This window comes from Manis pentadactyla, chromosome 6, assembly GCF_030020395.1.
Source record: "Manis pentadactyla isolate mManPen7 chromosome 6, mManPen7.hap1, whole genome shotgun sequence".
Classification (NCBI taxonomy): domain Eukaryota; kingdom Metazoa; phylum Chordata; class Mammalia; order Pholidota; family Manidae; genus Manis; species Manis pentadactyla.
Window position 1 is genome coordinate 121,226,017 of NC_080024.1, and position 23,417 is coordinate 121,249,433.

Sequence of the window (23,417 nt, forward strand, 5' to 3'; positions counted from 1 at the left end):
AGGGGATATCAAAAGCTCAGTTCTGGACACATTAATACTTACATAGCATTCAAGTGCAGGTGTTTAGTAGGCAGTTGATATGTGTTGAGTTCGGGCAAGAAATCCAAAATAAAATGATCTAGGGGACAGGAGGCCAACAGCAAGTAGCTTGAGCCTCAAGCTGTGAAGTTGAGTGACATCACCCAAGTATTAAATAGAAATAGAAAAGAGAAGCATTTCAAGTTCTGACCTCTGGAGTATGGCAACTTAAAAGTCAGAGAAACAAAAAAGAACCAGTAAAGGAAACAGGAGATGCAGCCTGTGAAGTAGGAGGCAAACAATAAAAGTATATGCTGTTCAGGAAGCCAAGTGAAGATATTTCTGTATACTCATTACTCCCAACTTCATCCTCTGTCTTCTGAACCCCGGACTTGAATCCAGCTCTCTTATAAGCACCTTGAGCTTAATACATTCAAATTAGAAATCTTTATTTTTCTACTCAAATTTGATCTTTCTCTTCCTCTCCAGGTCTCATTAAACCTCGGTAACTATGCTCCCAGTTATGAAGGATAGAAACGTGGGGGTCATACTTAACTTCCTTTAGCTCACCTTCATGCTGAGTCTCATAACCCTGGCAGTACTATTTCCAAAATATATTTCATATCTCTCTCCATCTCTGTAGCCACCACCTTAGTCTAAACCACTCTTATCCCTACCTCTTCTATTGCAAACCTCCTAACTGGTATTTTTGTATCAGTTATTTCTCTTCTCCAATCCATTCATTACAGAGAAACAAAAGTGACTTATTTTACATGTAAATTGGAGTATATTATCTTCTTGCTTAAAAACCCTTCAATAAAAAGAAGATATTTGAATAGCCAATAGGCGTATGTACAGATGTTCAACATTAAGGGACATGAGAGACTGAGATACCACTTCATACCCACTGCAACAGTTAAAAAGACTGGTAGTATCTAGCATTAGCTAGGTTGAAGAGCAACAGGAATTCTCATATGTTACTATCAGCAGTATAAAATTGTATGTGGACTGCAGTTCAGGGTTTTAACAGCTTTACTGAGGTTTGTCAGTTTTTTTTTAAGTTAAGTATACACCTGTCTTAGGGCCCAGCACTTGCACTCCCAGTTATATAACCAAGAAAAACGAGAACATGTTCACAGAATGATCTGTTCAAGAATGTCCATAGCAGTGCTGTTTATAGTAGCTCAAAATTGGAAACAACTAAAATTTCCATCACCAGGTGACTAAGTATGGATTGTGATAAACTCATATCATGGAATACTACTTGCCAACAAAAAGGAGGGAACTATTAGATTCAACAGTGATGAATCTCCAGCACCTCTTGACCCAAAAAAATGCAGAAGATGAAAAAGAACACATACTGTGTGATTCCATTAATACAGTAGAATAAAATGTTCTGGAACAGACATAACTAAGCTATAGGAGAGAAATGAATCAATGATTTTGAGGGTGGGGAAAAACGAGAGAACATTCTTGTGCATGAGAAACAGGAATAGAAGGAAACTGTCAGGGACAATGGAAATGTTCTGTCTTGATTTGCATAGCAGTTAAACTGGAGTATATATTTGTCTCCAGTAAAACCAGTATATTTTGTATGTAAATTTTACCTCAATAAAGTAGATTATTTTTAAAAGTTTGCAGTGACTTCCGATTGCCCTTAAAATAACCTTCAGATTCCTCTTCTGGCCTCCAGGCCCGTTGTGATCTGCTGCCTGCCCACCTCGTTAGCCTCATGTTCCCCAGCACTTGGACTAAGTGTCTGCCACACTGGGCTACTCCTGGTTCTTACAGCACAACAGACTTTTACCTATTTCAGGACCTTTACCTAAAACATGCCTCACTCCCACCTCTTCTTGTGGTTGACTTCTTTGTCTTCATCAGTTACCACCTTGCATGTCCTTCCTTAGAGGAGCCTCACTGTCTGCTTGCTTAGTTGTGGTTTCCCTCGCTGCGCTGTAAACTCCGTGAAGACAGGAGACCTGGTTTCTCTTGTTCAGAACTTAGCACAATGCTTAGTAAATTTTGATTATTTGAATAGATGACAGCAGTGGCTACTTGAGTCTAGACAACTTGGGATTCAGGTCCATGAACTCTACTTCTTATTTGTCATCAATTTTCTGATAAAATTGTTTAATCTCTATTTCCTTGTTATAATCTACCTTAAAGACACACTGTAAAAGCAATGGAATTATAAGGGAAATATGAAAGGATGTCTTATGTTTGGGGGCCGAATTATAATGGGCGTCTGAGGAGTTCTTTTAAAGTCTAAAATACTTTTATATAGTGTATGCTTGGTGTGTGTATACATTTTTATATACAGTTTTTAAGTCTAAAATACTTTCATAAGATAGCCTATTTTATCTCTTCAGTAATTCTGAGGTAAGCAAAATGATCAGCACCCTCCTCATTATGCAGACAAAAAAGAAAGAAAAATTTAGTTATAGAAAATTTAAGTAAGTTTCCCAGGAGCCTGGAGTGTGAAACCCAATAAAACAGTAGTTTTGGTATATTAATTTTTTTTCCCAAAAAACAGCTAATTATTTCTAAGTAAGTTCTGCATTCGTTTGCGGTATGTTTGCTTTGTTCACAGCTCGTGGTGATAAGCAAGATAAAGTAAAACAGAAAGCATTTGTGGAACCGTATTTTAAAGATGATGAAAGGTAAGTTGCTCTTGATTAGTATCAGCAATGTGACTGGAAGTACAATAGCTATTTTTGTCAGAGTGCCTGTAAACTGTTAAGTTGCTACCTTGGCTCAAATAGAATGCATATCACTTTACAGTCATAACAAAAGGGCTCAAGTGGAAAAATGGCAAATATTACAAACAAGGAACTCCTACTACCTCTGCCCTTTCTTTGACATTATAGTTATTTTTTCTGCATTATTGTAACATATTTTTCTTCTGTTTTTTTGTGAGCTGTACTTAAACTTTGTGAGTTTATTAAATTTGGGTATTTAAATTAAATACTGTTGCTTTTATGTAGCATAAGACTTGAGGTGACATGTCTTAGGTTGTGTTCATAATTATTTTGTATGACTTCTAAACCTTAAAAAAAAAAAACTTTAAGCATCCTGATTTTGAACCATAATGTTGCTTCCTGCCTTTTATGCAAAGGTGACAAATTCTGTCACTATTAACCATGTACTATTCATTCTACAAGTGAATTAAGGCATAATAACTCATTTTTTAAATTTTGTGCTTTTTTGTCTTTAAGTTGTAATGTTGGCAAATTGAGGTACTCAATAAGCAAAGTTATACTTCTATTGAGAATTTTTTAGCTCTGATGGGCTAAAGTAAACTTTTACTGCTGTCTGTAAGGCTCTAATAGGTAAGAGCTGTCATCATGTTGCTAAATGCTTAGTTCTTTTCCTTTAATTACCAGTTCTCCAGAGAAATAGTACCCTAGCATCCCAAATGTGATGTGGGAATCTTTTATTTGTTGTTTCATTTTGAACTTATGGATTTGAATATGTTTGATGTGTTTCAATCCATTGTTACCCTTACTTATACTCAAGTTGCTCTACTTTGCCCAATCAAAGCCTTTTTGAATGGACACTACCCCAGGCATCTTTCATAGCTTCCTTTTTGCTATGATAACATGGCCTAGGCTGTCTTGTACACTTCTGTCTTAGGTCTGGTATCTGCCATTTCTCCAGGAGCCCTAGTTTCTTTTCACTCTGAAGTGGTATTTAGGTCCAGTCTGGCTTCTAGGATTACTCATTGCTGTAATTAGTCATTGTTGCTAGACCTTTAAGGTGGACAGAGTTAGGAATAAGTCTTTTGTTTCATTTTGTATTTTAAGATAACTACGCTTTTTCATACTGATAACTGCAAGTTGAGAACTATAGGATTTTTATGTAACCTCTTTTGTCTCACATCTGTATCTGCATTCTCCCACCAACATAATGCCTTGTTTAACTTTATTCTATAATACACAGAGCAGTCTCAGAATAATAAAAACTACCAAAAATAATAAAATTTATGAAAGTGACCTAAGACTTTTTGTGAGTTTCTTTAGTCCTTTAGGGTGTATCCTTTTAGAATAACCATAGTATCTACATCTTTTCATACAATAAAAATTCTAAAACTGGGGGAAAAAATAATCCTACTAAGAAAACAAATCCTACCATTTGCAACAGCATGGATGGAACTAGAAGGTATTATGCTCAGTGAAATAAGCCAGGCGGAGAAAGACAAGTACCAAATGATTTCACTCATATGTGGAGTATAAGAACAAAGAAAAAACTGAAGGAGCAAAACAGCAGCAGATTCACAGAACTCAAGAATGCACTAACAGTTACCAAAGGGAAAGGGACTGGGGAGGATGGGTGGGAAGGGAGGGATAAGGGGGGGAAAAAAGAAAGGGGGCATTACGATTAGCATGTAAATGGGGGGAGCACAGGGAGGGCTGTACAACACAGAGAAGACAAGTAGTGACTCTATAGCATCTTACTATGCTGATGGACAGAGACTGTAATGGGGTTTGTGGGGAGGACTTGGTGATGGGGGGAGTCTAGTAAACATAATGTTCCTCATGTAATTGTAGCTTAATGATACCAAAATAAAAAAAATTAAATAAAAACAATCCTATTAAAAGTGTACAGTCAAAGAAGGAAGAACAAACCCAAATGAATAGTCTAACATCACAATTATCAAAATTGGAAAAAGAAGAACAAATGAGGCCTAAAGTCAGCAGAAGGAGGGACATAATAAAGATTAGAGAAGAAATAAACAAAATTGAGAAGAATAAAACAATAGAAAAAATCAATGAAACCAAGAGCTGGTTCTTTGAGAAAATAAACAAAATAGATAAACCTCTAGCCAAATTTATTAAGAGAAAAAGAGAATCAACACACATCAACAGAATCAGAAATGAGAAAGGAAACATCAAGACGGACCCAACAGAAATACAAAGAATTATTAGAGACTACTATAAAAACCTATATGCTAAGAAGCTGGAAAACCTAGAAGAAATGGACAACTTCCTAGAAAAATACAACCTTCCAAAACTGACCAAGGAGGAAACACAAAATCTAAACAAACCAATTACCAGCAAAGAAATTGAAGCGGTAATCAAAAAACTACCCAAGAAAAAAACACCCCGGCCAGATGGATTTACCTCGGAATTTTATCAGACATACAGTGAAGATATAATACCCATTCTCCTTAAAGTTTTCCAAAAAAATAGAAGAGGAGGGAATACTCCCAAACTCATTCTATGAAGCCAACATCACCCTAATACCAAAACCAGGCAAAGACCCCACCAAAAAAGAAAATTACAGACCTGATCATCTCCATAGATGCTGAAAAAGCATTCGACAAAATTCAACACCCATTCATGATAAAAACTCTCAGCAAAATGGGTATAGAGGGCAAGTACCTCAACATAATAAAGGCCATATACGATAAACACACAGCCAACATCATACTGAACAGCGAGAAGCTGAAAGCTTTTCCTCTAAGATCGGAAACAAGACAGGGATGCTCACTCTCCCCACTGTTATTTAACATAGTACTGGAGGTCCTAGCCATGGCAATTAGACAAAACAAAGAAATACAAGGAATCCAGATTGGTAAAGAAGAAGTTAAACTGTCACTATTTGCAGATGACATGATATTGTACATAAATAACCCTAAAGACTCCACTCCAAAACTACCAGAACTGATACTGGAATACAGCAAAGTTGTAGGATACAAAATTAACACACAGAAATCTGTGACTTTCCTATACACTAACAATGAGCCAATAGAAAGAGAAATCAGGAAAACAATTCCATTCACAATTGCATCAAAAAGAATAAAATACCTCGGAATAAACCTAACCAAAGAAGTGAAAGACCTATACCCTGAAAACTATAAGACACTCTTAAGAGAAATTAAAGAGGACACTAACAAATGGAAACTCATCCCATGCTCTTGGCTAAGAAGAATTAATTTTGTCAAAATGGCCATCCTGCCCAAAGCAATATACAGATTTGATGCAATCCCTATCAAATTACCAACAACGTTCTTCAACGAACTGGAACAAATAGTTCAAAAATTCATATGGAAACACCAAAGACCCCGAATAGCCAAAGCAATCCTGAGAAAGAATAAAGTGGCAGGGATCTCACTCCCCAACTTCAAGCTCTACTACAAAGCCATAGTAATCAAGACAATTTGGTACTGGCACAAGAACAGAGCTACAGACCAGTGGAACAGATTAGAGACTCCAGACATTAACCCAAACATATATGGTCAATTAATATTCAATAAAGGAGCCATGGACATACAATTTGGAAATGACAGTCTCTTCAACAGATGGTGCTGGCAAAACTGGACAGCTACATGTAAGAGAATGAAACTGTATCTCTGTCTAACCCCATACACAAAAGTAAATTCAAAATGGATCAAAGACCTGAATGTAAGTCATGAAACCATAAAACTCTTAGAAAAAAACATAGGCAAAAATTTCTGGGACATAAACATGAGTGACTTCTTCATGAATATATCTCCCTGGGCAAGGAAAACAACAGCAAAAATGAACAAGTGGGACTATATCAAGATGAAAAGCTTCTGTACAGCAAAGGACACCATCAATAGAACAAAAAGGTACCCTACAGTATGGGAGAATATATTCATAAATGACAGATCTGATACAGGGTTGACCAAAATATATATCCAAAATATATTAAGAGCTCACACACCTCAACAAACAAAAAGCGAGCAATCCAATTAAAAAATGGGCAGAGGAGCTGAACAGACAGTTCTCCAAAGAAGAAATTCAGATGGCCAAGAGACACATGAAAAGGTGCTCCACATTGCTAGTCATCAGAGAAATGCAAATTAAAACCACAATGAGGTATCACCTCACACCAGTCAGGATCGCCACCATCCAAAAGAACAACAACAAATGTTGGCGAGGTTGTGGAGAAAGGGGAACCCTCCTACACTTTTGGTGGGAATGTAAACTAGTTCAACCATTGTGGAAAGCAGTATGGATGTTCCTCAAAAAGCTCAAAATAGAAGTACCATTTGACCCTGGAATTCCTCTTCTAGAAATTTACCCTAAGAATGCAGCAGCCCAGTTTGAAAAAGACAGATGCACCCCTACGTTTATCACAGCACTATTTACAGTACAAAAGAAATGGAAGCAACCTAAATGTCCATCAGTAGATGAATGGATAAAGAAGATGTGGTACATATACAGAATGGAATATTATTCAGCCATAAGAAGAAAACAAATCCTACCATTTGCAACAACATGGATGGAGCTAGAGGGTATTATGCTCAGTGAAATAAGCCCGGCAGAGAAAGAGAAGTACCAAATGATTTCACTCATATGTGGAGTATAAGAAAGAAAACCCTGAAGGAACAAAACAGCAGCAGAATCACAGAACCCAAGAATGGACCAGCAGTTACCAAAGGAAAAGGGACTGGGGAGGATGGGTGGGAAGGGAGGGGGGGAGAAAGGGGGTATTATGATTAGCATATATAATGTGGTGGGGGGCACGGGGAGGGCTGTGCAACAGAGAAAGCAAGTAATGATTCTATAGCATCTTACTACGCTGTCATGGGGTTTGTGGGGGGGATTTGGTGATGGGGGGAGTCTAGTAAACATAATGTTCCTCATATAATTGTAGATTAATGATACCAAAAGAGAAAAAAGAAAGAAGCCACAATTAGAGAAAACAAAAACAAGCAAAAAAATTACCTGACAAATAGAAGGCACTTAATAAATATTTAATGAAGAATGAATAAAGAAATACCATTTTCTGTGAACAAGCATGTCAAATAAAATGAAGGAATATTTTGCGATTGTTTCTCCTCTGGGCTCTTACCTTTGTTAATTTAAAACCTAAACCGAAGCTCTTTGTGGTAACAGTTGGATTAATTTTAAATTTAATTCATTTTCCCCCCAGAAAGACTAGCTTACAAAATTTTCCTCATATTGAGGTAGTTCGGAAAAAAGAAGACAGACGAAAATTGCTTGGACACACATGTAAAGAATGTGAAATTGTAAGTACTTGTGTAAATACTGTACAGTTGGAGTTTTTTTAATGTGCTTTATAGATCATAAATGCAAGATTTAAAAACCATAGATACAAACCATATTTGTATCTAGAAACCTAGTTTGAGCCAGGAACAGCAGGATGAATAAATATTAACAGAGTACACTGGCTATGACCTAAGAGATAAAAATAGATGAAAATAAAAGCTCTCAATTGCTCTCAGATTTTCATTAAGTGGATCTGGAGCCCAAGCTAAGCCCTGGTTCTTACCACCAGCTTAAGACATTTGTGCCATTCATCTTTTCTATATTTCATATTTGTTTCATTTTTTTTCCCCTTACATTACAGCAAAGGTTCTTATACCTCTACTATTTCGGGAAATTTTTGATAATACAGTAGGTAACTTTGCTATAATGTTTATTACTTAAATCAGCACTCTATGAGAAACATTCATATTTGCTTTTTCTAATTAACTGGTATGACCGTAAGTTCTCAATTTTCTCCAATCATTTTCTTTCCTGAACAAGGTATGATTAACAGCCTTTTTCCTTAGAACAGAATTGTATTTTCCTTTGCTACACATTGGCTGTCTTGGACTGTTGAAGTAGCCAGTGCTAATGGCACTATTACTAGCTGTTTTTCCTGGGTTTTCTTTAAAGATGTTATTTTTTTTCTTTCCCTGCTTTCCATTAGCTATTAGATGCCTACCTCTAGCAACTTATTTCCTCTTTTTAACAACTGTGGACTCCAAAATTTGATAACCAAGCACATTAAACTCTTGTATGAATAGATTACAGCAGAAGTAAGCATTTGGTGAGAAATAGGCCCTCATACACTAATGGTGGGAGTAAATCGGGATCACTGTTTTGGACAGCAGTTTGGCAATGTAAACAAAACCTCCTATATCATGAAATTTCATAACATGAATATATGACTTCTTATCTAAGGAACATGTGCACTAGCAAATGTACAGTTTTTAGATATAACCATAATTCTCTATAATACTACTGCAGTCAGAAAACTGCTTTTGTGCTAGAAACACTGTTCATTTGCTTTCCTTATCTCAGGGATCATTTCCTGTGATGTCTGTTATTCAGTCTGTCTACTGTTTCAAACATTTCATGCCATTTTTTTTATTGTGTACAGTAAGAGGGTAAGTCTGTTCCCTGTTACTCCCTCAGGATCAGAAGTGAAAGTGCCAATCCCATAAGTTTAAATAGTATCTGTATGCTTACACTGCCTACATTTATCCCATCATCTATTCCACATGTAGACTGTAATATACATGTGGATGTATAATAATCACTTCAAATTTTATATGTCTGAAAGCAAACATGCAGTTTCTATCTCTGATTCCCAAACCTTACCTCTCAGCCTCCTTTATGTCCATTCTCCTAGTTGTTTAAACTAGAGTTTCTCTTTCTTTCATATCTCAACAATTGATCTTTCAGCAAATCCCATTGATTATACCTTCAAAATGTCTGCCATTTCCAGCCACATCTTATCTCTACAACCAACCTGAACCAAGGCACCATTTTATCTTTTTTGGACTACTGAATAGCTTTTTAATGACCTCTGTGTTGGGTTTTCGTTTGTTTGTTTGTTTGTTTTTTGTTTTTTAGTTAATCTATTTTTTAGAGCAGTTTAGGTTCATAGCAAAGTTGAGCAGAAAGTGTAGAGTTCTCCCATACCCTTGGTCCCTAGTCTCCTTCTCATTCTTGTCTCTTCACTATACTTTCAGCACAGCAATGAATGAATGGTCTTTTCTTTCTAGTGGTATTTTTAGAACAAAAATTAAACCATGTCACTTCTTTACCCAACCCTTAAACTCTTTCCATCTCACTAAGAATCCAAGGTTCTTACCGAGACAACAAGCTGGCACTCCACTTCCTCTCTGACTTCATGTGCGACCGACCACTCCCCCAGTTGCTCACCATGTTATGGCTACACTAACCCACTGTTGCTTTCAAGTGCATTGTAATTTGGTGGCAATGTTTATTTAACATTGGTGGTTCTCTGGGGTCATCCCATCCCAGTGGCCAGGCTAAGGTAGCAGAGGCCATACTGATGGCAACGAGAATGAGGAAAAAGATACCTTAAAAAAAAGTTGTTTCAGAGATACTGTAAAGCCTGTAATTAATCTATGTAAAAGAAAAATGTATTAAAAACCTTTACCTCAAACCAAAATTCTAGTCCTAAGTTTGCCACTTTCAGTAGGTAATATCTTTGATAGATTAACACTTTGATTTTTAGTTTCACAATACTGGATTCTATTAAACTTTACACTACTGCTGTGTTTTCTAGATCTAGAGCTTGAAAACCTTTACTTTTTTTACATATAAGTTTTATCCCTGTTTGTATGAAGTCCAAGTTCTTTTGATCACAGGTGCAAAAAATAATATGCCTTTGATCCTAATTGATGAAGCCCACAACATTCAAAGCTAAACCTCTATTTTTAAAAATCCAGAGATAGGAAAATTACCATGAAACACATGTTATGTCCAAGTAACAACTGGGAAGGGTGCTACTCAGCATGTAGGCCTCTGCATTTTGTTACTGGTTTGACAGAGATGAGACATTGGCACCAACATCTGAATCAGCTGCATCGCTAAGCACACTGCAAAGTTAAGGTTGTGGGGTGTTTTGTTTTTTTTACCATTGTAAGACTTTATTGACAAAGGAAGCAACACATTGATTTACATTATGATACAGGCTCCTTTTCTCATTTGTGAAGCAAACATTTCACAGACCAACTACCTGCCTATAACCATTAATTACTAGTATTATCATCTGTGACTATTAGTTCCTTAGCATGCTGAATACTTCACTAGCTTTCTTAGTTTCTAGTTTATAATCAGTAAGCATAACACTCTATTTATTAATCCTAAAGGAAAAACTTACCATTTTTTTCTTAATAGTATTATGCAGATATTCCAGCAGAAGAAAGAGAAAAGAAGTTGGCTTCCTGCTCAAGACACCGATTCCGCTACATTCCACCCAACACACCAGAGAATTTTTGGGAAGTTGGTTTTCCTTCCACTCAGACTTGTATGGAAAGAGGTGAGAATATAGTTTATAATATTTGGGATTAATCTTTTTTACTACTGTGTATACCCCAAGTCTAAACATTAAATGTTTTCTCCATAATTATTTTCTGCTGCAAGTCTGGTACTAGTTTTATGATATAAAAATAAATTCCCAAAGATAAAGGACTTATGTTCAACTAAGTAATTTCATGGGAATCAGATTGTTCATAATCACTTTAATGTAATTTTAAGCATTATCCTGGTTTATCATTCAAATTTCAGAAATAAATTTATCTTACATCTTAGCAAAGTGGTTTAATAAAATAAATTTAACAATTATATTGTTAAAAGTATCTTTTCAAAGCAAAGATAGTCTGTATTTTAAATTTTAAAACCTTTTTTGAAATGCTGGGTATTAATAAACCATGTCTAAGTAAAAAGGACCTTTGTTTATTTAGAAGATTACTGCAACTAGCTCCTTCAAATATGTGTAAATGAGGAAACTGGTGCTGAGGAGTGAAATCACTCAGCAGCATCACATAGCTAATAATCAAAAGGACTGAGTAAACCTAAAAGACATTAAATAAGACACATGTTTACTGGACCTATGCTGAAAGAAATGTGTGTTGCAAATATTGTCTTCTAAATTTGTGATTTTTGTGTGTGTGTGATTTGTTTTTAAGGTTACATTAAGGAAGATCTTGATCCTTGTTCTCGTCCAAAAAGACGGCAGCCTTACAATGCAATGTTTTCTCCAAAGGGCAAGGAGCAGAAGACATAGATGCTGAAGCAAAAACAGGACAGACGACAATTTTTTTCTTTTTAGTTATTTATAGATAAAGTTAGTATTAAACACTGATTTTTTTTTATCTTCTGTAAACTGATTTATAAATCATTTTTCTATTGAGAATGTTTTTAAATGTCATTTACCTACCACACATAACAGTTATTTAAAAATGTAGATGAGTTTATGTTGTGTTTTCTCCCTTTTGCACCTTTAGAACAATAAGGTGCTTTCATTTTGCACTCTAACTTAAGAGTTATTTACTTTATTTGATAACACTTAATTACAATTTTGAAAGTAAAGATACTGTAGTCTGCAATTTGTTGACTTTCAGATCGTGTTTTTTTTTTTACTCCCATCTTCCCTTGGTATTTACATTCACCAGTGACTTCATATTAATCATTACAAAGTTTCATCCTTGTAATCAATTGCTCTTCTGAAGGTCATTCCAGTGTCTGACATTGAAGTCTTTTTTTTAAAAAAGGCTAAAGTTTAATAGTCTCTTAACTTTCTAGCTTCTTTTTTTGTTGACTTGAAGTACTATAGGGAATTCTTCCAAGGTGACCACAAGTGTCAACCTTTTTCTTTCCCAAAATATATATATACTATAGGTTAAGGTCATCTAACATCATCCTCTGATCTGATCATAATATTCTAGGTCCTAACATGTTTTCTTTTCATCATACTTTTTTTCTGGTGCTATTTTCAAGCTGAATTTTCTCTTTTCTGCCCATGTGTTCATATTCAGTTGTATTGTTTCTCTGGATTGACTGATGTTACGATCTTCCAATTTGACAACAAAATAGGTTTCTCTATATAGCCACTTTCTGTTCCTCTAGGACCTAGTAGTGTCTGAGTCATTAAGATCATTCAGAGTAAGATGATACATTTGTGTGACCTTTAATAGCAACATTTTGTTCATCAATGTCTTTTGTATATTCTTTTAATCCATATCTCAACAGTATCACTACATAAGCAGGAGCACATGAGACACTGAATGGATGCCTCACCAATGTCTAAATAACCTTATAGATATAAACTTCCTGGAGTTCCTAAAAAATCTCTTTGCTTAGTCTCATCTTCTGCATTGGTCAGGGTTCTCATGTGAATAAATGACATCAGTTTGTGTTTTCACAGAGAGGATGGAAAAAGAAACCATATACAGTGAATATCTACTATATGTCAGACCCCTTATGTACATGGTTTGGCTCTGAATGTGAGTCTGAATTTTATCAGCTTCTATTCAGTACTTCTATTCCTTTCCAAATTGTTTATTCTGTGTTTGATTTTTGTTCTCTGCTTTGCAGTCAGCTAATCTCCCCAAAATAAAAGAAGCAATTCACTGGTTGCTTACTCTCTGCCAGGAACTATGTTATGCTCTTCACATAGATTTTCCCTTTTTACTCCTCAAATAATCTTGTGAATTTGTGTATCAGCTGAACATTAAGCTGCAAAAATGGATCCAGGAAAACAGAGTAAACAACAAAAGACTGGTTTTATTTTTCTCATATTAAAAAGTCTAGGTCAGCAGTCCAAGACTGGTAATGCAGTTTGGTGATACCCTCATAGACCCAGATTTCTTCTAACTTTCTACTCTCTCATATCTTGTATGTAGCCTTCTTCCTTGACTCTATAAAATATTTACGCCACCTCTAGCATCATGTCCATGTTCTAGGCAGGAAGAAAGGAAAAGAAAAAAAGCACATACCCTTGTTTTTGTCCCTCTTCAAAAAGTTTTCCAGAAGACCCTACTATATACTCCCTATTTCTCAATGGCCAGAATTGTCACTTGGCTACCTCTAATAACTGAGAGATGACTTAGAGCCCAGAATTTGGGCTCTAATTCCAGAATCACAGCTCACAGAAGCACTATACAGTTGGTATTTCTAAAGGCCAAGAGTCTGAAACACATCTGGGGTTGGACAGGGCTCCACAAGTTGTACAGTTGGAGCTTTGCCTCCAGTGGATTCTGTTTTCTAAAAGCAGTCTAGGCAGAGACAGGAAGCAAGAGATTGTCTACCTGATGATTGCTTAACAGCAATCATCCATTTATAACTAACATTTTTCATTTTATCCCCAGTCACCCTGTGAGGCTGGGTAAACTAGTCTCCCTTTCTCTATCTGCTATTGGCCATCTCTGCCTTTAAGTGAAGGAATGAAATAGACTTTTTTTTTAAAACACTTGAGTTAGAAGATTATACTGAGAAAGCTAGTTCACATCCCATAGTGTGCTCTCAAAAAGGTAATTTAAATAAAAGGGCTTAATTATTTTGTAAAGCATTATATATGTTAGATAATATTTTAATACAAATATATGTCAATCACTGTTTATATGTAGTTGCAGGCTGCCTGTGAGCCCTCTAAAGTTGAAGTCCTCTGATTAAACTTTGAAAACATAGAGAGTCTATATATGTCAGCACTTAACATTTGAGTAATACCTTTCCTGCCTTTGACAGGAGGTACTCTGATTAAGCCATTTGAAACCCATTGATATGGCAAAGGCAGCAATTTGAATGAGTTAATCATAGATACCCACTTGTATGTAGAAGACATAAGATGCTGCCTTGAGAGAAGAGTGAACTGAAGCAGAGGCATACTCTCTAACACTTCATGTAGTGAAAAAATTCACCAGTCCAACTGGAAAGGCTGCTGTTGGTAGCTCAGTGCATTGGTAACCCAGTTCAAACTGCATCTAGCATATGTATTTACAAATGCATAGAGGACATTCTTAGGCCCTCTTAAAAAAATAACTCAAAGACTGCAAAGATTCCTCCCCACATTGTCTTTAACTCTTAATTCAGTTACAAAAAAGGAATAGGTTTACATAAACCAAATGACAATAATATATTTATTTAACAAACATTTATCAAGCTCTTTATCTTTACCAGGCACAATACTAAGTACAGTAACAGAAGTAGGCAAAATTTGACAGATTTTTCTCCAAATGAACAAGCTTTTACAGGAACACACACCTAAGAATCTTATTCTGTTACCCTGACATCAATATAACAAGCATGGATTGAATTTTGAAAAACACCCCTTGTGAAGTAAGTGATTGAAATATATCTCAAATTTTACCATCCATCTATTCCCAACAAACCTGGCAGTTTGAGACATCTCAAAATCTTTCTCTTTGCTGAGTTGGTGCTGTTAGAATGGTTCCTTAGAAAACCCAAAGTGTCCTTAGCGCTTGAGTTCTTTAGCAAGGACTTAAGCAGAGAATTAATGAAACAGTTGTCTGTTCTCTCACCAGCAGAGGCCAGAAGAGAGCCATTTTGGAAGCTAGTCATTGGACCCTAGGGGCTGGACAGGACTATCATGAGAAAATTTGTAGGATGAATATGATATAAATTGAGAGGCTTTGGTATAGTAATTAATGTTCATTGGGCAAAAATGAGCTTTCAACATAGGTATTGTTGGACTAAAGCAAATAGAGCAGTAATTCATGGCCTTGAGAAAAAAATAAACATTGTATACTTAACATAGGCTAGGGATTTAGGGATACAAAGAGATATGTGAGATCTTGTTACTTCCCATTGAGAGACCAGACATAACCATAAAAAGATGCCTAAGAGGTCAGAGAAGCTTAGACGGAGTGCCAATGAAACAGGAATTAGAACTGGAACTGTGCCTTTAGATGAGTTACCGTAGAGAACCAGGGAAAACAAGGAGACATAGTTGGAAAACTAACCCGAATGTGGTGGAAATGCTAAAATACTGAGCCAGAGTGGACCTTAAAGAGGATTTGGTTCTAGCCCCTCACCATATAATGAGGAAATAAAAGCCCTAACAAGTTAATGACTTGCCAAGGTACCAATGGGCTGGAACTGCAGTCTAGGACTGCAATTTGGTGCTCTTTCCCCTTCCTGGGTGCTACGAAGCATACTTCCTAGGTTTGTGTTAGAGCTAGAGAGTAGAACTGTGGGGTAGTAATAAGAGAGGCAGTAAGTAAACTTGTGTCTTATAGGCAAGCCTGAGAAGTTCAGACTTGACTTTGTAGGCCTGTGGTTTTCAAACCTTTAGTAGCAGATCCCTTTATTCATTTTAAATCTTACACAGAACCTCAGTAAACTGATATTTTTAGGACATGACTTTATCTCAAGTATTCAAATTTATCACCTTATAAATCCAATCAGTAAGACTAGATACATAGAAAATTGTGAAATGAATTGTGGAAGGCAGGTTACATCAGCCTCAGCAGTGTTTAAGCTCTTCTGGTGATTCTGGTGCACAGCCAAATTTGAGAACCACTGCCTCACGTCATTTTCAGAAGCGAGTTCCAGTCTTATTCAAACTTTAGTGCACATCAAAATCACTTGGAAGACTTATCAAACCACAGATTACTGGGCCTCACCCCAGTGGGTAGGGGCCCAGAATTTACTTTTTTTTTTACATGTTCCCTAGTGATGCTAATACCGCTGGTACAAAGACTATACCAAATTATAAAAGATACCAAGATGCTTGGTAAATAGAGATTCTTAGGCTCCTCATGCAGGGGTTTTGATTCAGGTGTTACCTGAGTATTTATATTTTTTAAGTTCCCACATCATTAGGATGAGGGAAATCTAAGAAATACTGCTTAAGACAAAACTAAATAGAATTTTAAGCTGTAAGCATCCTGTAACTGAAAATATTTTGAGCTGGGTAGTAATTCATTTAGATGAAATCATCAGGTAGCAATGTAATATAGATAGATAGATAGATAGATAATGATTTTTTTTTCTCTTGGGTGTTCAGGCATTGAGTCAGATGTGCAAGAAGATAATTTAGTCATCAGTTGTAATATTTCGAGCAGAAAGCACCTGGGCCAAGATGGTGGTGGTAGGAATGGGAAAGAAATTGAAGCAGCCACTTAGTGATTGTTACATACCAGAACTGGCAGCTGAGCAGGCTAGGGTGAATATGACACAGTTTCCCGTCGGGGATCTTGTAGCCAACGCAGCGGTAACAAGGGATGTTCTGAAGTAAGAATTGGATGAGGTCTTGCTAGAAGTGAGGAGAAACCCTTGTTCTACATGTCATTTATAATTGTAAAACTTTTAAAAACTAGGTATTACTTCATCCATAATTCTTAAGTGAATATATTAAATAATTTTTTGATATTTTAAAGAATTCAGCAATTACATAATAGTTGCCCAATGAAAGTAATTTATTAAATCATAAGGTTAATTTATACGACTACAACAGTTGGCCTAGAGTATCATTTCTACTGCATTTCCCTAATGTATGTTACTCGCCACTTAAATTCAAGGGTACCCATTATTCAGTTGGAGATTTGTCCAGGAGATTTGCTCTTTCTTTTCTAGTTATCCTTCTGTTTATTCATTTATTCACTCAGATAATCATTAATGTGTGCTTACTGACTATGGGCTCTTTCAGTGTTCATTAATATTTTTCAGTAGCCGACAGGGCTAGTAAAACTCAGACCAATCTTAGACCATCAATCTGTTTTGATAAGATATTTGGGAGAAAAAGTAGACTCATAATTTGAAGGATGATAAGGATTTCATGCACAGGCAATGGCCTAACAACTTACATCAATAATTCTTGGGAAATTATCTCAAGTATTCAAATTTATCACCTTATAAATCCAATCAGTAAGACTAGATACATAGAAAATTGTGAAATGAATTTTGTGAAGATAGGGGCAAGCTAGAGAAAACTCTAAACTTAAATTCAAGAAGGATATTCAGTTTTCCAAGTAGAATCCATTAGATAAAAATCATTTCTTCAAATGCACTAGAAAACTACTGAAGCAACAGTGGCTAGGTAGACTAAGGTCAAAGAGAGAGGCAAAACCTCCCAACAGGTGAGCCAAATTCTGCTAGTGGTGTTTTCTGGGGCAGGAGACAGAAATCCAGGCTTCCTCAGCCAGAGGATGGCTACTGGGAAGCAGAGAACACAGTGAGCAGCTAGTAGTCTCACACTGCTGGAGTGACAAAATTGGAGACTTGGGGAGCCTCATTCACATTGCTCACCTCAAGATGCTTGTCCAATGTTGAAGTTGCACAGGATGGAAGGTTAGAAAGCTATACTAAAAGCCTCTTTTTAGGAAAATGGTTACAATAGTAATTTATATATATATTTTGCAATGAAAAGAATTTTTAACTGATTTCAGCAGTCTTACTGTGCTAAGGAGACGAACAGTAAAGTTCAGGACCCACCATGGGAAGGTACCCTGGTGAAAACACCAGCCTCTTAGTTGAAAGACACGGAGGGCTATGACATAGGAATAGGCTAAACAAAGGCAGGATTTGGCTTACCAACACTGCAACCCAACCTGACCTCAGCTCAGATCCTGATTGGACTGAGGTGATCACCCCACTCTGCTAGAGGAAAGTAAATCCTTTCTGGAGGAATATAACTTCATATCTGGAGCTTCTCAATGTTCAACATTCAATAAAAAATGTCAAGACAAGCCAAAAAACAGGACTATATAACAAAAATCAGGGGATGGCTGGGGTGATGATAAATTCACACGTGATTCAGATACTGGAATTAGTAGCCAAGGACTTTAAGATCACTGATTAATATGTTCAAGAAAATAGAGGAAAATTTGAGAAAATAGACAAAAGATGGAGAATTTCACTAGAAAAACTGAAATCTGTTTTAAAACCCTAAAGGAAATTCCAGAACTGAAATGTAGCATATCTGAAATTAAAAACTAAATTGATGGCATTAGCAGTTGATTAGATACAGCAGAAGATAAAATTAGTAAACAAGAACACAAGTCAACAGAAAATATCCAAACTGAAGCAGTGATAAAAACAAAAGGAAGATGGAGAAAAGATCATGAGACACATGGAACACATTGAAAAATTTGGATGTATATGTAATTGGAGTCTCAGGAGAAAGTGGACAGGATACTGGTAGCTCTGCTGAGACATTTTCAAAACTAACAAGAACTCAACCCACAAATTTCAAGAAGCTCTTCAAATACCAAGAAGCAGACATGCAAAGCAAACCACATCTGGACGCATAACAGTGATGCTGGAGGTAATGAAAAAAAAAACCTCAAAAGCATTCAGAAGGAAAAAATACACTACCTTCAAATAAATAACAATAACATAGTCGATTTCTTAAACTGGAAGAATCCAGGCAACAATGGGATGACATCCTTAAATTGTGGGGAAAAAATGACAATCTAGAATTCTATGCTCAAACTATTTTTCAAAAGTGAAAGAAAAAGACGTTTTTAAAGAAAAGCTGGGAGAATTCATCACAAATAGATGAGCATTAAAATACTATCCTAAGTTCTTGAGGTCAAAGGAAAATGATTGCAAGCAAAAACATGGAAATATGGAAGGAATGATGAGCACTGGAAATAGTAAATATGTACTTAACAAGTACTGATTGTCAGATATTTTACAGTTTCCAAGTAGAGACATTACACAGACAACTGAATGTATGGTTTTGAAGTTCAGGAGAGAGGCCAAGGCAGGAGATAACAGTTTTAGGAGTCTCAGGTGCTATTTAAAGCAATTGGCCCTGTGCAAATCACCACAGTTTGAGAGGATAGAAAATAGTGCAATTTCTATCCTAATACAACTCAAGAAGCTTGAGTTAGAGGATTGTTTTCATAGCAGAGGTACTAGATTTCAAGGCATATTGGCGGGAATCTTGATGGTCCCTTAGGGCAGGTGGCTTATCAGTTGTAACTGTAGCCTCCTTGGACTTACCTCTCAGGAAGTTTGTATTAAGACATTGGGAATGATGTTAGTGGAGGGAGGTCTACCTAAATCAGACTGAGCTTTAAGGGTGTTGTCCAACCATGAAGCATAAAAGCCTCATTGCCCAAGGATCAGGGTCCCTCCCTTAAGGGCTGATGTCTGGATTTTCTAGATCACCGTAGACTGCAGTAGAATGTGATGGACAACCGGAGACATGTACATCAACTACTGCTTCTGTACCTGAGAGTCCCCACTAGACAGAATTTCAAAGGGCCCGTTTGTGTGAGGTCAGTCACCCTTGTTTGGGTGGCATATGACAAGGTAAGTTGCAGTCAAATACTGCTGCTTTAGTAGCATTCTTTCTCTGTTACATCAATTTTCGTGTCTATGTTTGATCTAGAATGTATGGACATTACTGTTGAACTCACAAGGAACAACTGCATTTCCTTTCCTTCCGAGTTCTTGCTATGGCCCCCAAGTCCTGTCAGTTCACTTGAAAGGGTTTGTTGGGTATCTCCAGGGATCCTCAGACAAACCTGACCATGAAATAAATAAATAAATAAAGCCAGATAGTAAGTGCCAAGATGGGATTCACCTAAGAAGACAAGCTTGGTGATTTCTTAATATGTTCACACATGACAGCAAAGGAGAGACAGTCTTCTGGAATTGGATTAGACTTTGTTGGCAAAACTAGGAGTCATGCTTCCTGTTTTCTAGTGCTCGTTCTTGAAATAGTTATTTGAAGAGCATTGAATCATCTTCATAAATAGGGCCTTTCTCCACATTACCCTGTAATCAAACACCCCCCTGTCTCCAACACACCCTCTCCCATGAACTGCAGCTGCTCTGAGTGTGGGTCAGGCCAATGACCAGGAGCCATGTTGGGGCCATCAGTGGTGCACACTAAGAGGAGGCAGGGGTTCCCTCCATCTGATCCCCATTCTAGGGCAGTTTTGTGTGTGGATTTATTGAACTCACAAAAGGTGCAGCCGGAAAGACCCTCAGGGCCCAACACAGTACCTTAAACAGAAGGCTTTAGTATATGTTTGTTCAATGAATGAGTCTAAGAATTAGGGAAGCTGGTACTTGCCAACACTTCACTGTTTTACCTCAGTCAGGTCTCTTTGCCTTTTTGGGCTTTACATTCTTCATCTGTAAAATGAGATGATTGGACAGTATGACCTTTGCATTCCCACCAGCTTCATCAGCTGCTCACAATTAAATGATTAGCACCTTTAAGAGGGCAGACTAGAGAGCAGTTGAAAACATGGCCTTCAGAGTCAGGCAAACCAGGGCAGGAGTTCCAGCACTATCACCTATAGTATGACATGGTCAGTGCACTCAAATGCTCAGAACTTTCAGCACCTTACAGTAACAAGTTATTAGGAGAACTGACTGAGACGTCACAGGAGATTTCTGCTTTGCCTGGTGTACAGTGACTGTTCAGTTGCTGGTAGCTGTTATCAGTATCAGTATCAAAGAGATGGTGGTGATGAATCAAAAAGAAAGCCTCTTGAAGAAGTCAGAATTTGAGCTGGGCCTTGAAGACTAGGTAAGATACAGAGACAAGGAAGCAAAGTGGGAGAAGGAATTTCATCCAGGGAAAGGGGTTATATGAGCAAAGGGCTAGAGGCAGAACAGGAGGGGTGTTGCAGGTTGTGGTGGGGGCTACAAGAAGAAGACAATTAGCAGGTAGGAGAGTCCAGTCCACAGCCATAGGACACACATGGGGGCTTAAATCAGAATCTCTAAGTAAAATTGCACAAAGGATGCTCCATGACACAGATGCTCTGAGCCCCTGAGTCCTTCCTGTTTTCTAAATATTCAAACTCTGGAGGTGGGATAAAGAGCAGGTGTCATTTATCCAGAGTCATTTCAAAGGCTGTCATTTTTTAAAGAATAAATTTAATTCCACAAATTTTATTCCATAGATATTAATTGATCACTACTTATTTGCTCATAATGAAGTCAGCAGAGACTAGAGATAACTTGTAAAAGGCTTCCCAGGCCCAGATGAAAACCAAAAGACCAAATTAGTGCCTTTAGAAGAATCCCCACAGAGGGATTTCCAAAACGTGCACAACCTGGTTCCATAATTGAGGGCTTGAAAAGGAAGCCAGTTTGACTGTCCGCGGATAAAGCACAGTCTGATAGCTCAGCTGGTGGGTGTGCATTTCAGATACAAGGTGTCTGCTTGGCAGCACTACCTGTGCCCTAACTTACCTTCCTGGGCACTCCATTTGCTCCACAGAAGAGACGGAAGCCAGGTTAACCTGACACAGCTGCTGAATTATCCAAAGATGTTTTCTGGCACATCTCTCCCTCTTTGCATACAAAACAGGTAAAAACCTCCTTCTTCAAGAAAACAGTACAGCTGGGAGCCATGGTAAGGAAACTTGTCCCCCCAAATATTAAAATATGACCTACTTAAGTAATGTCTGAACATCAAGAGGGGGACAATGTAGAAATGTTAGAAATATAATCATCCCTAAAATCAGCTCTGTAAACTGAGATGCATATCATGGTTCTGTTTGTCCTTTGGCAATGTAAACATTGCATTTGTTTAATCACTAGAAACTGAAAAAAATAACTAAAGCTTTCATCTCAGGAGGAGAAAAACTGCTGCTCTGTGGGTTGTCTTCCTTCTCTGATCATTTAATCATCCAATTCTTATGACCTTGTCTTAACTAAGTAGACAGTTCCAGAATCACCCATTTGCCTGTAATCCTAACCTGAAATGCTTTTCATCACAGAATTATTTATTTATATTAAGGCATTCTACAGAACTCCAGGAGTCTCCTGGTAAAATGTGAACATGCCTACTAAATACTTTAATGGTCATTCTCACCTGGGCAGTTATTCATTGCTCAGGAGCCAGCTGCCATGTTGGAAAAGGAGAAGAGACTCTTGGGGAAGGGTTTTCTGGAAAGTGAAATGTTGAAGAAAGGAGAGAAGAGCCCAAGGTACAAAGTACTCCTCATTGAGCAGAGAGACCAGGCACTGCCTAGGAAAAGTAGCAGAGTAGAGTCCTTAGGGCACCCCAGAGTTTGTTCCCTTGGGTTCCTAGAGCTGTATGTACCTATAGGAGCGCAGCAACTATGATGGGTGGGAGGTTTGCTCTTCCATACCTGTAAACCATGCTGCACAACAGGGTCCTGTCTTGAGTGGCTTTGGGCATCAGGAAGCCCTGAACACCAGGGATGCTGAAAAGAAAACACTGAAGAAAAAGTTCCCAGGAAGAGGCAGGAGGGTGCCACAGTGATCCTGTCAGCAACTAGTTTTGGTATTTCATCTGGGTGGAAATTGTACTCTGGGGATTTTTTAATAAATATGCCCTAGCTCTGAATGTTGCTGTACCAATCCTGGCAGGTTTGATACTAAGAAATAAAATCTGAGTAGCTGCACCTCTACTGGGAGTTTGCATAGTATGGGCCATGGCCCCAGTCGGGGAGGAAGGGGGGGGCATCCCTTGACATCACTTTCATAAGAATTCTAAGTCATCATTTGCCTTTTCGTATGTGTTGACATTTTCACTGATAGCACAAAGCAATTGTAGGTAAAACTGGTGCCTTAACACAATCAAGGCAGAAGTCACTGTATTTTTAACTGCTATGCACTGACAAGAAAAAAAAAAAACATTTCCACTTAAGAATGTCCTTGCTAAAACAGTAAATATAAGGTAATTGTATTAAATTTTAACATCTTTTTACTATTCTGCATAGGGATGGTTGTCTGAGTAAAAGCACTTGTACAATTGAGTTTCAAGCTAAGCTATTCACTCTGCATGCAATGCCTTTTAGAAAGAAGGACTAGCAAAAATAAGATGATTATTCAGATGATTATTTGGCAGACATTTTCTTAAAAATGAATATAGTCACTTCAAGGAAAACAATTGCTCATATTTGCTGCCCATGACAAAATTTGTTT

General features: G+C 37.2%; 1 protein-coding gene across 2 annotated transcripts in view; it reads left to right on the forward strand.

Moving 5' to 3' along the window:
- RBBP8 (RB binding protein 8, endonuclease) overlaps positions 1–13,168 on the forward strand; it is an 88,303-nt gene extending 75,135 nt beyond the window's left edge. For both annotated transcript variants that reach the window (XM_036905774.2, XM_036905772.2), the window contains exons 16-19: positions 2,609–2,678; positions 7,921–8,017; positions 10,929–11,070; positions 11,720–13,168. In XM_036905774.2, the coding sequence (XP_036761669.2) occupies positions 2,609–2,678; positions 7,921–8,017; positions 10,929–11,070; positions 11,720–11,817 (407 nt within the window). In that variant the 3' untranslated portion in view covers positions 11,818–13,168. The remainder of the gene's footprint in view (positions 1–2,608; positions 2,679–7,920; positions 8,018–10,928; positions 11,071–11,719) is intronic.
- The last annotated feature ends 10,249 nt before the right edge of the window (positions 13,169–23,417 follow it).